Source organism: Bolinopsis microptera, chromosome 3 (genome assembly GCF_026151205.1).
Source record: "Bolinopsis microptera isolate Bmic1 chromosome 3, MBARI_Bmic_1.0, whole genome shotgun sequence".
Lineage (NCBI taxonomy): Eukaryota > Metazoa > Ctenophora > Tentaculata > Lobata > Bolinopsidae > Bolinopsis > Bolinopsis microptera.
This window is the reverse complement of record NC_087074.1, coordinates 13,361,668-13,374,900: the sequence shown is the minus strand read 5'-3', so window position 1 is coordinate 13,374,900 and position 13,233 is coordinate 13,361,668. Positions and strand designations below refer to the sequence as shown.

At 35.7% G+C, this 13,233-nt stretch overlaps 2 protein-coding genes across 2 annotated transcripts in view; both read left to right on the top strand.

The window, feature by feature from the left end:
* LOC134813593 (galactokinase-like) overlaps positions 1–13,233 on the top strand; it is a 64,366-nt gene that overhangs the window by 31,519 nt on the left and 19,614 nt on the right. The window lies entirely within an intron of this gene.
* LOC134813592 (alpha-mannosidase 2C1-like) lies at positions 850–12,595 on the top strand. Its single transcript, XM_063821451.1, has 11 exons — positions 850–1,029; positions 1,834–2,235; positions 2,383–2,511; positions 2,721–2,935; positions 6,674–8,451; positions 8,704–8,826; positions 8,963–9,106; positions 9,251–9,401; positions 9,537–9,760; positions 11,762–11,862; positions 12,005–12,595. Exons 2-11 carry the CDS (start codon positions 2,129–2,131, stop codon positions 12,174–12,176), a joined length of 3,144 nt encoding a protein of 1,047 aa, XP_063677521.1. The 5' UTR covers positions 850–1,029; positions 1,834–2,128; the 3' UTR covers positions 12,177–12,595.

Here is a 13,233-nt window from a genome sequence, read left to right as displayed (position 1 = left end):
ATGAATTTTACAAATACTGCTTGTAAACTTAATTATGGTGCACATTATCATTACATTACATATAATTTAATAAATTATTTAAAAAACTTAAGGTTAAACATATAATAAAGTTAAACATTTTTATAAATCTTAACAAAAAAGACGCGCACTACACTTGGCACTATGTTTTTTAATAGCGTATTTATTATATCATATATAAATATAAAATATTTTTAAAAATTAGATTTGGCAACATAAATCATGCAATGATTTTGTAGCGCGATGCACTACTGGGTCGCGCGCGTATCAAATAATGCTTCTCGCTTAACCACAAATGCAGATCGGCGAAATGCGAAGGATTGACATCGTGAATCAAGCAATGATTAATAAAATGTAACATTTGCATTTTAGTGCGGGACTGTCATGTGCACGTGATGCAAAATAAATATAAATATAAACATAAACAATAAATCGGACGCAATCGATTTTATTAAAAAGCCCTAGTCTGTCACTTACCGGTACTGGGCACCCTAGGCTAATATATTCATAAACATATAAAATAGAGATTTGGCGGAATAACAGCTGTTGAGCGCCGCCCAATAAGTTGGTCACTTGTACTTGCCATATTTATGTTTTCAAATAAAAATTGATAAAATTTTCCTTAGAACAGCAGTGATTTCTTTCCGGGGAGACAGAGGGGCGAAAAAAGACTTTGTGGATTTAGAAAATTTAGATTTGAACTTGGAGCCACAAGGCTAAGGATGAATTGTTTCTGCCAATATTTTAGTTGGGGAATATGATACATTTTTGAAGAGTTCCATTTTATATAGGGTGATTTTTGGATTAGGGTCTAAACTGCGGTGTGGATATACCTTTTTTGATGATAAAGTTACCGAACACTTGTTTCCTTGTTAGTGCGTAGGCTGGGCATCTGGTTAAGAAGTGTTCTGTAGTGTCTATTTCCTCTTCACATTTGTTGCAGATGTTGGAGTCAGCATCACTCTATGGTACTGGTTGCTAAGCACCGTGCTGGCGTCCAGCAGAGAAAAGGTATGCCTGGAACCGCTTATTATATCAGCTAAGGAGGTTAAAAGCAGTCTAGAAACTTGGCAGTAACAGTAAATTAAAGTATAAGTTTATCGATACGTAAATGTAAGGGTGTGGAATAAACCTCTATTTTAATAATGAAATTTTCGGACACGTTTTTCCTTACTAGTTCGAAGGCTTGGCATCTGGATAGGAAGTGTTCTGTAGAATATATTTCCTCTTCGCATTTGTTGCGGATGTTGGTAGATTCATTACCTATATTGTATTTGGAAGTATTTAGGATCTGCATTAGAGATTTTGAAATTTGTAAGGGCACACTTCAGTACACATTGTATATGCAGTGTTATATTATGTAAACACACCTATTCATATCTACAAACTAAATTACTTAATAATAATTTGTTTTTTTACCGATATAACTAGAATTAAATTATACTGATTCGTCAAGGAATTATCAATTTTGTTGGGTGCATTGAATAAGCCATCACTGGTGTATGATTCAGCTGCCGACTAGACTGTCCCAACAGTTATCTCGACAGAGCAAAAGAAGGAGCATAACTAAACCAGCCAGCCCGACAATAATTCAACTATTACGTGGAGCTGGTCAACCAGTGGCGTAACGAAGGGGGCCGCTGACCCCGCTGTGCCAGGGGGGGGGGGGGGGGGGGGGTCGCCAAATTGTCATTTGAATGTGGGACAATTTTGAAAAACTTAACTGAGGTACTAGCAAAACTGCGCATTTTGCTCTAGAAACACACTTTTTTGAGATTTTACTGCTCTAAAATCACCTAATTTGTTCAATTTCAGGGAGGGGCGCCAAAAGGGGAGAGGTGCCAACAGGGGGCGCCAACAGGCAACGTTACGCCACTGGTCAGCACGCAGCAAAAATATATAAAGCTGTTCAAGTGTAAGAGTTTTTCACTTATCGGCACAGCAAGGCTCTCCTACAAGGGATGGAAATCTACTGGATTCTACAGAGATATTGAATTGATTTAATGATAATTTGTTAAGAAATCACGCGATTATATTCACCAGCAACATTCTATCGTTTCCCCTGTAAGCTGTATACTAAAACCATCACTCTGAATACCTAGTAGATTGAATGGTAAATATGAGCTCAACTGTATTAAAACACAAACGTGCAACATTGGAACGATTAGAAAAATACATTTCTGAGATCTACTTTACAGATGTCAATTTATTTGGAAGGTGAGTGATAAAAAACACCTTTTAACATAGGTTTTCATTCGAATTTGTCATCTTGTAAGATGCAAAAATTGCTTAAAAATATGTTATTCTCAGACCATATTATCGACTATCATACTATGATAATTGTGAATCTATTGAATATTTCAGAGTGGATTCCAAAATCCCACATTGTAAGCTGTATCGTTCCCTAGCAAGAAAACAAACTTACCAGGCTTTTGAAAGTGTGAAAAATGGAGTATTCCAACTTATAACTGAAGGGGAAGAGTTTAAACCATTGTAAGTACGTATGATGATTGGAAAAATGTATCACATTTCTTGTGTCATAATTCTATTCTGTATACATTTTCATGATGGTTTTCTTTTGTTCAGTAAGCTCACAAGACAGCATTTTAAAATTAAGACAACATTTTATTTTAGATAGATAATCATCTGCGGGTTTATGGGTCGTTACCCTTCATTATGTAATATTAATCAATTGATTTTAGATGGTCTCAACACTGGGTAAAAGTGATCATTCCTGCCAATGTGTGTAACATGGAAAATCTCTACCTCCATTGGGACGTTAGTGGAGCTGAGTCACTTGTATGTGATAAAGATGGCAACCTAATTCAGGGAATGTCCCACAAGAGGAAAGAAATGAAAATAGTTGTCAAATCACATGATGAAGATGCTGTTTTCTTTATTCAAATCTCCTGTACAGGTGAGATATAATTTTATTTGATGTAAGTTTTCATATGAAAAATATTTATCACTTGCGAAGATTTTATTGTACAGGGGGGGGGGGGGAAATTCAGTGTGCCAATGTTAGCCTTAATAGCTCAGTCACTGGGTGCCCAATTGAAATAATTCTTTCTGGTATGACTTACTACCATCACTGGTTCAAGGAATTTGTCAAATCGAAAAATATTCGTGTTCATTTTTTTCAAATGAAGGTTCATTTTCACATTTATTTGATAGTTTGGATAGTCGGATCGAGCTACATTTTATTTAATTGTGTTTGGCCATTCGAATTACATTTGTCTTGAAAAAATTAGAGTTGTAGCTTCTCAGATGACCGAGATATGAAGCATAACGAGTTTATTCATTACGTGTGATCAGGTGATTGGTTTACCTAATCACGTGATTAGGTGACCCCGTTAACCACCCCGTTAAACATATCACATATGGGAAGTGTTAAGGGTGCCCAATTAAGGTGTCGTGTCACGGTGTCACATAATCACCCAGTCAATTTTGTTAACGATATGGACACGTTCATTGAAGTTTGAGGAAATTGGTAAATTTCTAAAACAGCGTTTTTGACGATAGTGGTTTAATTTTAACATATATTAATCTAGCGTGTTCATAAGTTCTGAACATTAGCCACGTGACCCATACTCCCATATGCACTGCTCAAAAATAAAATGTATTGCTTTTAGGCACTATTATGTAAAAAATGTCACATTTTTGTGACATTGTTTACCATAGCTGCCCAATTAGCATTTTTTGGTCTAAAATATAGTAGATTAGGTCAATCTAACAATTTTGATACAATGTAGGCCTAAAGGGCAGTGATCGAATGGCTTTAAGGCAACATTTCGTAAACTTTGTCACACTCAGAATACGAGACCTCTTTTCTACTGTGAGGTGTCCTCAAAACCCTTTCAACTCATTATTTGATAGTTCTTCTGCCAATCATAGCACTAAAATATGTTGTTTTGAAAAGTTAACAAATACATGCACTTGGCTATTGGGAAATGATGTAAATTCTGTCACATTATATGAAATTTGAAATTCTGGGTGAATTTCCGAAATCATTTATACCTGATTTTTGTTTGGAAGGCGGGAAAACTATATATGAGGACGATACACGGATACAGTTGATTGAAGTATAGGGCAGTTGATGTAAACATCGTCACAAAATGATACGAAATCGTAAATGGACACGTTCATGTTGAAGTTTAAGGATATTGGTAAACCAAAAAAAATAGCGTGTTCAGAAGTTCTGGACATTAGCCACGTGACCCATACTTCCATATACACGGCTCAGAAATACAATTTATTGTTTTTAGGCACTATAATGTAAAAAATGTCACATTTTTGTGACTGTTTTAACCATATCTGCCCAATTAGCATTTTTTGGTTTAAAATATAGTAGATTAGGTCATTCTAACAATAATGATACAACATTTGGCTAAAGGGCAGGGATCGAACGGTTTTAAGGCAATATTTCGTAAACTTTGTCACACTCAGAATACGATACCTCTTTTCTACTGTGAGGTGTCCTCAAAACCCTTTCAACTCATTATTTGATGGTTCTTTTACCAATCATAGCCCTAAAATATGTTGTTTTGAAAAGTTAACAAATACATGCACTTATTGGGAAATGATGTAAATTCTGTCACATTATATGGAATTTAAAATGTTGGGTGAATTGCCGAAATCATTTATATCCGATTTTGGTTTGGAAGGCGGGAAAACTGTATATAAGGACGATGCACGGATAGAGCTGATTCAAGTTAAGGGCAATTGATGTAAAAATTGTCACAATAATAATAAGGGCAGTTGATATGAAAGAAAATCTATCTAACTAATGCAATGGCTGATGTGACGAAATTGACATTTCTTGACCCTATTTTGAAGAAACATGCCTCGATTAGAATTCAATATTCTTCCAGGAATTATTAGTAGGTTATTATTCAGCAGATCATCAGAACTCAAGTTTGACAATTCTGAGTTTATATATACTAAGTTACCGAAATGTGACGAAATTCACTTTTCCTGCCCCAAAAGTATAATTTCAATGTGATGAAAAATGGGCATGGGTTTCTATATTTCCTTTATCTCTGAATTAATCATTTCAAACTATAATTAGGACTGTTGATGTGAAAGAAAATGTATCTACATTTTACAATGACGTATGTGACGAAATTTACATTTCTTGACCCTATTTTGAAGAACCATACCCCGATTAGAATTCAATATTCTTCCAGGAATTATTGGTAAGTTATTTTTCAGCTAATCAGAACCCAAGTTTAACAATGCTGAGTTTGATATCACTAATTTACCGAAATGTGACGAAATTCACTTTTCCTGCCCCAACAGTATAATTTCAATGTGATGAAAAATGGGCATGGGTTTCTATATTTCCTGTATAAATCCATTCCAACTATAATAAGGGCAGTTGATATGAAAGAAAATATATCTAACTAATGCAATGGCTGATGTGACGAAATTTACATTTCTTGCCCCTATTTTGAAGAATCATACCTCAATTAGTATATAATGTTACTTTATCACCATCAATATGTCGATAAATTAGTTATTTTGCCAACACGGAGCAAATAAAGTTATAATATTTTTTCTGTGACGAAATTTACAAATTTTTACCCTGTTCAGGTGTTGAAATTTATCCAATGTTAACATATCACTGCCATATAATAATTTATATGACCGGCGTATGGTTGAAATATCTTTCATTGATCCATAGTACGTAATATAGGGTGTTTAAATTGGTATACTAATATTTACTCAATTTCACACATGTTGAGATATCATACAAATTTATGTGACTAAATTTACCTATTTCTGCCTTCTGTATTTGTATTTGCCTATAACAATGAAATATGTGAACAATTCCAAACACATTCAGCTCACAAAATAATGCTAGACTATTCGGCATTTCTTGTCAGAATGTCATAAACATCCCTTATATAAATTTCTTAAATGTGTGACGGAGTTTACATGGTGCTACCATTTAAGGAAAAAAGTCGCTAAATATGTAGATAATAGTCATATACAGCCATTCTATGAATTGGAAATTCGAAAATTTGGTCAAACACGGCAACAAGGGGTCCATATAAACTCCGTCACGTTTTTATAGTGTGACAAAGTTTACAACTCACTGCCGGCCGCATTTTAGCGATATCTTATCGTCTGATAAAGATATCGTTATGCGACAAAGTTTATCTAGAGGATGAAACGATTATCTTAGGGTTAGAGGGTTTATATAGTTTCATAGTGTGACACATTTTACATCATCGTGCCATTCAGTAGGGTCACTTATATTTACCAATATCCTCAAACTTCAATGAACGTGTCCATATACACAAAATGCATGATAACTTCGTCATTTCTAATCCGTTTTGCCTCATTTTTTCAGATCAGATGCAACATTTAATAATCTACCGTCTCTGGAAAAATTGGGCGTCCAGCATGTTCAGAGATAACAATATAGGTGTTTAATATTGAATGGGCGTGGTCTAAAATATTCGAATTTTCAAATTTTGGCGACAGAATCCTCGAACAAGTAGATACAGTATACCATCTGCAAAGCAACAACTCTCAAATATAAAACACGGTGGAGGTATAAGACCCAACGTTTGAACACTGACTTTTGGCCCCCCCCCCCCGGCCCCCCCCCCCTGTATATACATTTAAAGTAATCATTCTAACCCTTTAGGTCTATTTGGAGCTGGTCTCAACGGAATGATCAACGCTCCAGATCCTAATAAAACATACAACCTTACAAAGGCTCACATATTTGTACGAGATCAAGCAAAGTATGCAGTGTTCATGGATCTGTCTGTGTTGTATGATATTGCTAAAGAATCAGATGACAACACTTCATTATGTTATGATGCTTTATACACTGGCAATGAAATCATCAATGTCATAACTTTGAATGATCACTCACCCGAATCATACCAACAAGCTATACAAATTGGAAAGAAACTTTTTAATAGTGGAATAGTCAATGGTACAAGTAGTAGGGACACCATTCATGCCATTGGAAATTGTCATATTGACACTGCTTGGTTATGGCCCTACAGGGAGACGATAAGAAAAGTGGCCCGAAGTTGGTCTACAACAATATCTATGTTTGAAGCTGGAATGGAATTTAATTTTGCGGGATCACAGGTTGTTCAGTTCAGTTGGCTTAAGAAGTTCTACCCAAAGCTTTTTTCAGCTTTAAAGGCACAAGTTGTGAAAGGACATTTTTCACCAGTTGGTGGTTCGTGGGTTGAAATGGACACAAATATACCAAACGCTGAATCTATGGTCAGACAGTTTCTCTATGGTCAAAAGTTTTATAGAGAAGAATTTGGCACCCATAGTGACATTCTTTGGTTGCCTGATACATTTGGGTACAGCGGACAACTTCCACAAATAATGCAGCTCTGTGATATAAAATACTTTTTGAGTCAAAAATTGAGCTGGAATTTAACTAACACTTTTCCTCACCACACTTTCATTTGGAAAGGAATTGATCAAAGCAAGGTCTTGGCTCATTTTCCTCCTGGAGACACATATGAATCAGATTTAAAGATCAAAGATGTACTCAAAACAGTTTCAAACAACAAAGATAAAGGCAGAACTCATGACCAGATGTTGCTGTTTGGTCACGGAGATGGAGGTGGTGGGCCTACTCCTGAAATGATTGATAGGCTTGAGAGAATCTCTTCAATAACTGGAATGCCTCAAATTGTTCGGTCAACTCCTCAAAAGTTCTTTACAGCAGTTGAGAAGTCCTCAAACATGCTGTGTGAATGGTGGGGAGAGTTGTATTTCGAACTGCACCGTGGAACCTACACTACACATGCTAAGTTGAAGGAATCAAATAGAGTAGCTGAATTTTGGATGACTGATATTGAGTTTTTATCTTCGTTGGATGTCAAAGGTTTGGTCTCTTGTTCAAAAATTGAAGAAATGTGGAAAACCGTCCTTTTCAACCAATTTCACGATATCTTGCCTGGCAGTGCAATTGAGCAAGTGTTCATCGATGCCATGGAGGACTACACAAATTTACTGATACTGTACAACGAAGAGTGGGAAACAATCAGAGATGTTGTCATGCCAGATTCCAAGAGTTTTGTTGTTAATCCGTACAACTGGGCCAGAAGACAAGTTCTCACAATAAACGAGGTCGAAGAAGCTTTGGTTGAGGTTCCTAGCACTTACATAGGCTCTATATCCCTCGTTACACCAACAGACAAAGCTGGGGCATTTGTTCTGGAGGATGGAATTTGTCTGTGTAACAGTTTGATAAAAGTGGTATTTTCACTGGAAGGACTACTAAAGTCTTTGGTACACAAACCAACACAGCGGGAGTGTTTGGAGGCTGGAGGTATGGGTAACCGATATGTGATATTTGATGACGTGCCTCTGTTCTGGGATGCTTGGGATGTTATGGAGTACCATGTTGAGACCAGACAGGAGTTTCATCCTACATCAATTCAGGTTTGTAGTTTTCATAATTATGTTGAAAAAAAAATGTGCCATTTTGTCGTGTTTTGGTATCAAAAATGGCACATAGAATTCAGATTTCAAAACGCTTTTCGAGCTTATTAATCCATGGGATTATCATCAAAATGTTCATTTTTTAGATCAGTGAAAACGTTTAGGTTGTAATATAATCAAGATAGCTTCTTAATACTTAAATTTCACGCATTCATACTGTTTATAGGTACCAATAAGTGTAATACTTTACAGGTGGTAGAATCAGGTCCACTTCGAGCCAGTGTTAAGATAACAGTTCCCCTTGGTGCACACGGTGACTTGACCTTCATAGCAACTGTTCTTGCGGAGACACCATATCTCTCATTCAAGGCAGATGTAAGAAAATTTGCTAAATTTCAATGTGTTTTTCTTCAAAAACTTCCTTTTTGTTCTGCTACTTTAAAAATAGAAAACAGATACCCAACTCAACGTGGAACTTCTCAATCGTCTTAACCAACTAAAATATTCCAAGGTGTCATGGCGGGCAGCTCACAAGTTTTTAAAAGTAGAGTTTCCTTTATCAGTGAGCTCTACTGAAGCTCAGTACGAGATACAGAGTGGGTTTGTCAGCCGGCCTACTCACGCCAACACTTCCTGGGACTCTGCTAAGTTCGAGGTCGGTAATATAGGTCGTCTGGAAAACTCAGATATCTCTCGCATTTTGTAGTTATTTCCGATGTAATGTTTTACAATTTTCTTGGTTTTATTACTTTATTAACATTAATCAATAGTATGCACTATTTCTATTCCTCTTATTTAGGTATCGGGGCACAAATGGGCCCACCTAGGAGAGCCCAACTTTGGGGTCGGATTGTTAAGCAAATCAAAGTACGGTTACAGTGCCAACCACAACTGTTTGACCCTCTCACTGCTCAGAAGTACCAAAGCACCTGATGCAAATGCCGACATGGGTATGTTGAAACTGATTATCACTGGTATTAACACATAAAAACAAAATCTATCATTAATTGTTAAATAATTGCATCTAGAATAAATTCATCTAGAAAATACCTTTTTCTCTATAATAACATTACGATGTTTTTCAGATGACCATGTTATTGAATATGCCATCTACCCACACGCTGGACCTCTCTACACCTCCAGAATTGTACAGCATGCTATAAATTTTAACCACCCCCTCCTCCTGCACTCAACACTGCACGACAATACCATACCTCGCTACAAACCAACCCTGAACCCGGCCCGTCTTGTTAATAAAACAAGCTTGAGAGTGTCTAGTGAGGAGGTCATTGTACAGGCTATCAAGAAGGTTTGTTTTAAATTTAGGTATTATATTTTTATATAGGTTAGTGTGGCTCTTTTTAGAGATGTAGGAAATGGTTCAGTCATTCACGAATAAACTGTTTTACAAGTAACTTTATTTAGTTGTATTATATGTTGTATGTATAGATGTGGGGCTTACTATTAAACAAACATGTATCACCTCCCCGCCAGTAATCAGTATCCACATCTATAATAATTAGTCGTAATTATAGATTTATAGTTACTATGTTGCACTACTTTCACAATTAATGCCAATATTATTTTATAACACATGATTGTCTGGTGAATTTCGTATGTTTGTCCGTAGCCGAGTTCAGAATATCATCACAGCTTTGCTACAAAAAATCGTAAGATATATCATCATCATAACGATTGATAATATTTCTGAATCTTGTCCAGCAGTATCGTGGAATGTCCACAAACACTGCTAATGAACTTGCGATGAATTTCTTCCTCAAGGTCGGATTCCTTTTTACCAGAATCATGGGAAAAAGGACAGCGTTAAGCAGAGGCAGTGTGAATTCTGAGACTCCTGCAACGCGACCCCTTTTTACCATGGAATAAGGCATAGATTTCCCTGCGAAACCGTACTTCACAGCATAGAGAATAATGATCATTGCAACAGTGAAGTAACAGAAAAATGATAAAGTTGCAACGAGTACAACTGTAATTGAGACATGTCTCACATCTGAAGTCATCAGGCAAGTCATGTCGTGTTCTCTAGTGGATATGTTCAGAAATATCACTAAAATGATGGTAGATACGAGGTAGACTAAAGGAGGGAGGATATCGTCTACAAGAAATATCAGACCAAGTAGAGTATTTGCATATGGCCTTGTCATATCAGGATTATCGCACAGATCAGAGTCAAAACCTTCGCAGACCAGACCTACTAAACTAGCAACTCCTGGAAAATAAATAAAAGTCGGGATTATAAGGTGAAATTCATAGTATTTCTGGTAGTTCTTGGATATTTCAAGGTAAAGAAATGTAAGGCTATCACAGAGGTACAGAACACCGAGTGCTACAGTTAAGGAAGCAACCCACAGTCGTATTTTCCTGTAATCAAGTCTCCTGAATGGATCCTTAAACTGAACCGTCATGACAATAATCAACACAGCATTGTAAATTTTAGAGCAGCTCTGAGCAAGTCCAGCAGTAGCTATGTTATAGTAGATGCAGTAGTACAACATCTGAACATCCCACATGTCGGCGACAACCAAAATCCCGGCTACAGACACGATGATGCTGCCTTGAGCTACTGCGATGTCTGCTATTGCAATGGCGATGTACATGGCAGCTGAAAATCTGGCTCTTTGATCCATGTAACATTTGATGATAAGACTGTTTTGTAGAAGTATTGTAAAAGATAGGAGGAGGTTTGTTGAACTGAGCTCATATCCAAGTGCCCCCTTGTAGTTCTCTAGTATCTCTGTCTTATTCTCGGTAAAGCTATACATCATCGCCCTCTGAAATTAGTGCACTTGTAGGTTTTAGTGCCACTATCGGTAAGTTAAAACTATCTTAAGCGAAAAGCATTTAGAATAATTGTAAGTTATATAAGTATTAGGCATAAGAAGAAAATATTGCTCAAAACGTTCAAGTAACAATGTTCAACATCAAAACGATTCCGTTCAAAACTGCATTGAAGCTTAAAACTGACAGCAGCAGAGCCACTGCCTAACAGATTCGGTCCCGAATAGTGAATACACTGCTGAACACATACGCTAATCTTATGAAACATGACTCTCCCGTTACCTAGAGACTTCACAACAGAACTTAACCAGAAGTTGTAACGCTGCTCAAATTGCGCTGGTATTAAGTTTCATCTGAAAAAGTTATTTAATATGAATATTGATATGAATGACGGTGAACTGGAATGTACCTTGTAGAATGTAAAGGTCACCTAAAATGTAAATTCCCATTCACCGCAAATTTCAGACTACTCCAATAAGATGATAACAAGTAAATTTAACACTTTCTCCAGGGGGAACATGGCAGTGGCCTGGTAGTTCGGCTGTACGAGCCCTATGCGAATACTGTCTCCAACGTCTTTATTTCTCATGATCTACTCAGTCAAGCTTTCAGGTGAGATATCCTTATTTTTAATTCATCATTTGATCGAAATTAATGTTTATGAGAATTAAACAAATAGTTTCTAATATAACCTTGGTGTTACAGATTTAAAACTTTAAATACCTGTATTTTTAAATAACTGCTATTATTTCAGCATAAATGCTGTTGAAAGGGAGTCATCTAAAGCTCCTTTGTCTACAAGCGAAAATAAAGTCGGACCGCTTATATTCAGACCATTTGAAATAAAGACGATTTATTTAGAGCTGGATGCGACTGTAGATTTTACAAATGGTTCTTCTTCTAAGAGAGCTAAACTTGATGAGTGAGTCAATTTTTCCTAATCTATAGGTTTGCCACTTTTTTCCTATATAATATTCAGATATTCCAATAAATTATCTCAGATTTACATTATTATGTATTTAAATGTGGTGAACCATATTATTTTATCGATAAGCTTTATTCAGACAAAAGACGTTGAAAAGGCTTTTAGTTTTAAACTTACTATCAATATTTATTTCTAGATACTTGACCTTTTTAGTGTAGCTAAAAATTCAGACCATCAGTATTTAGATTACCGTTCTTTATATTTATTCGTAGATAACAAAAATACAATTGTATTTTGCATGTTATATTCTTTTTGGGATGAAATTTCAGAATAATGTGTATTGTTTTCCCATTGTTTTATATTGATATTGTGTGACCTTCATACTGTTATCGTTACAAATATTTATACTTTTATTTCAAATTAAGCATTCAAATTATGCATTTCATTGAAAAATACAGTTTAATATCATCATGATTGATTCACTAAACGTTCAAGTTTTAGCATTAAAAATCAAATATTTACAAATTTAAAAAGTTCGATAAAATAACATTCTACAGAGCCTTGATTTTCAACTGAAATATAGAAAAATATAACCTTAAATAATTAAAATAACATAATTCATAGTCATGCCATGTAATGATATCATGGTCTCGTAGAGTGATTCGGTGACTATGATCATATTAGCTCAATAATCAAACTCGCTCAATAATCAAACTCGCTCAATAATCAAACTCGCTCAATAATCAAACTCGCTCAATAATCAAACTCGCTCAATAGTCAAACTCGCTCAATGATCAAACTCGTTCGTTTGAATTTGATTATTTTGACATAATTCTACTATAAATCTGCAGAACATCAGATTAGAAACCACACAGTGTGATTAGGGGTCGTTCACATATTACGTAATAAATATTTTGGTAATTTTTACCCCCCTCCTTTATTAAAAGCTATCACAACGGATTAATGAATGAAATAATCGCAAAGCACTTACTAAACGAAAATTGGTTTAAAAAACGAAAATTTTGATTACATAATTAACGAAAATTGTCCAATTGGTA

Bases quoted from the DNA above. Each gene is read 5' to 3' on its own strand.
- LOC134813592 (XM_063821451.1), top strand. From the start codon at position 2,129: ATGGTAAATATGAGCTCAACTGTATTAAAACACAAACGTGCAACATTG. The intron at 2,236-2,382 runs GTGAGTGATAAA...TGAATATTTCAG, and splicing joins GATGTCAATTTATTTGGAAG to AGTGGATTCCAAAATCCCAC. The intron at 8,452-8,703 runs GTTTGTAGTTTT...AATACTTTACAG, and splicing joins TTCATCCTACATCAATTCAG to GTGGTAGAATCAGGTCCACT.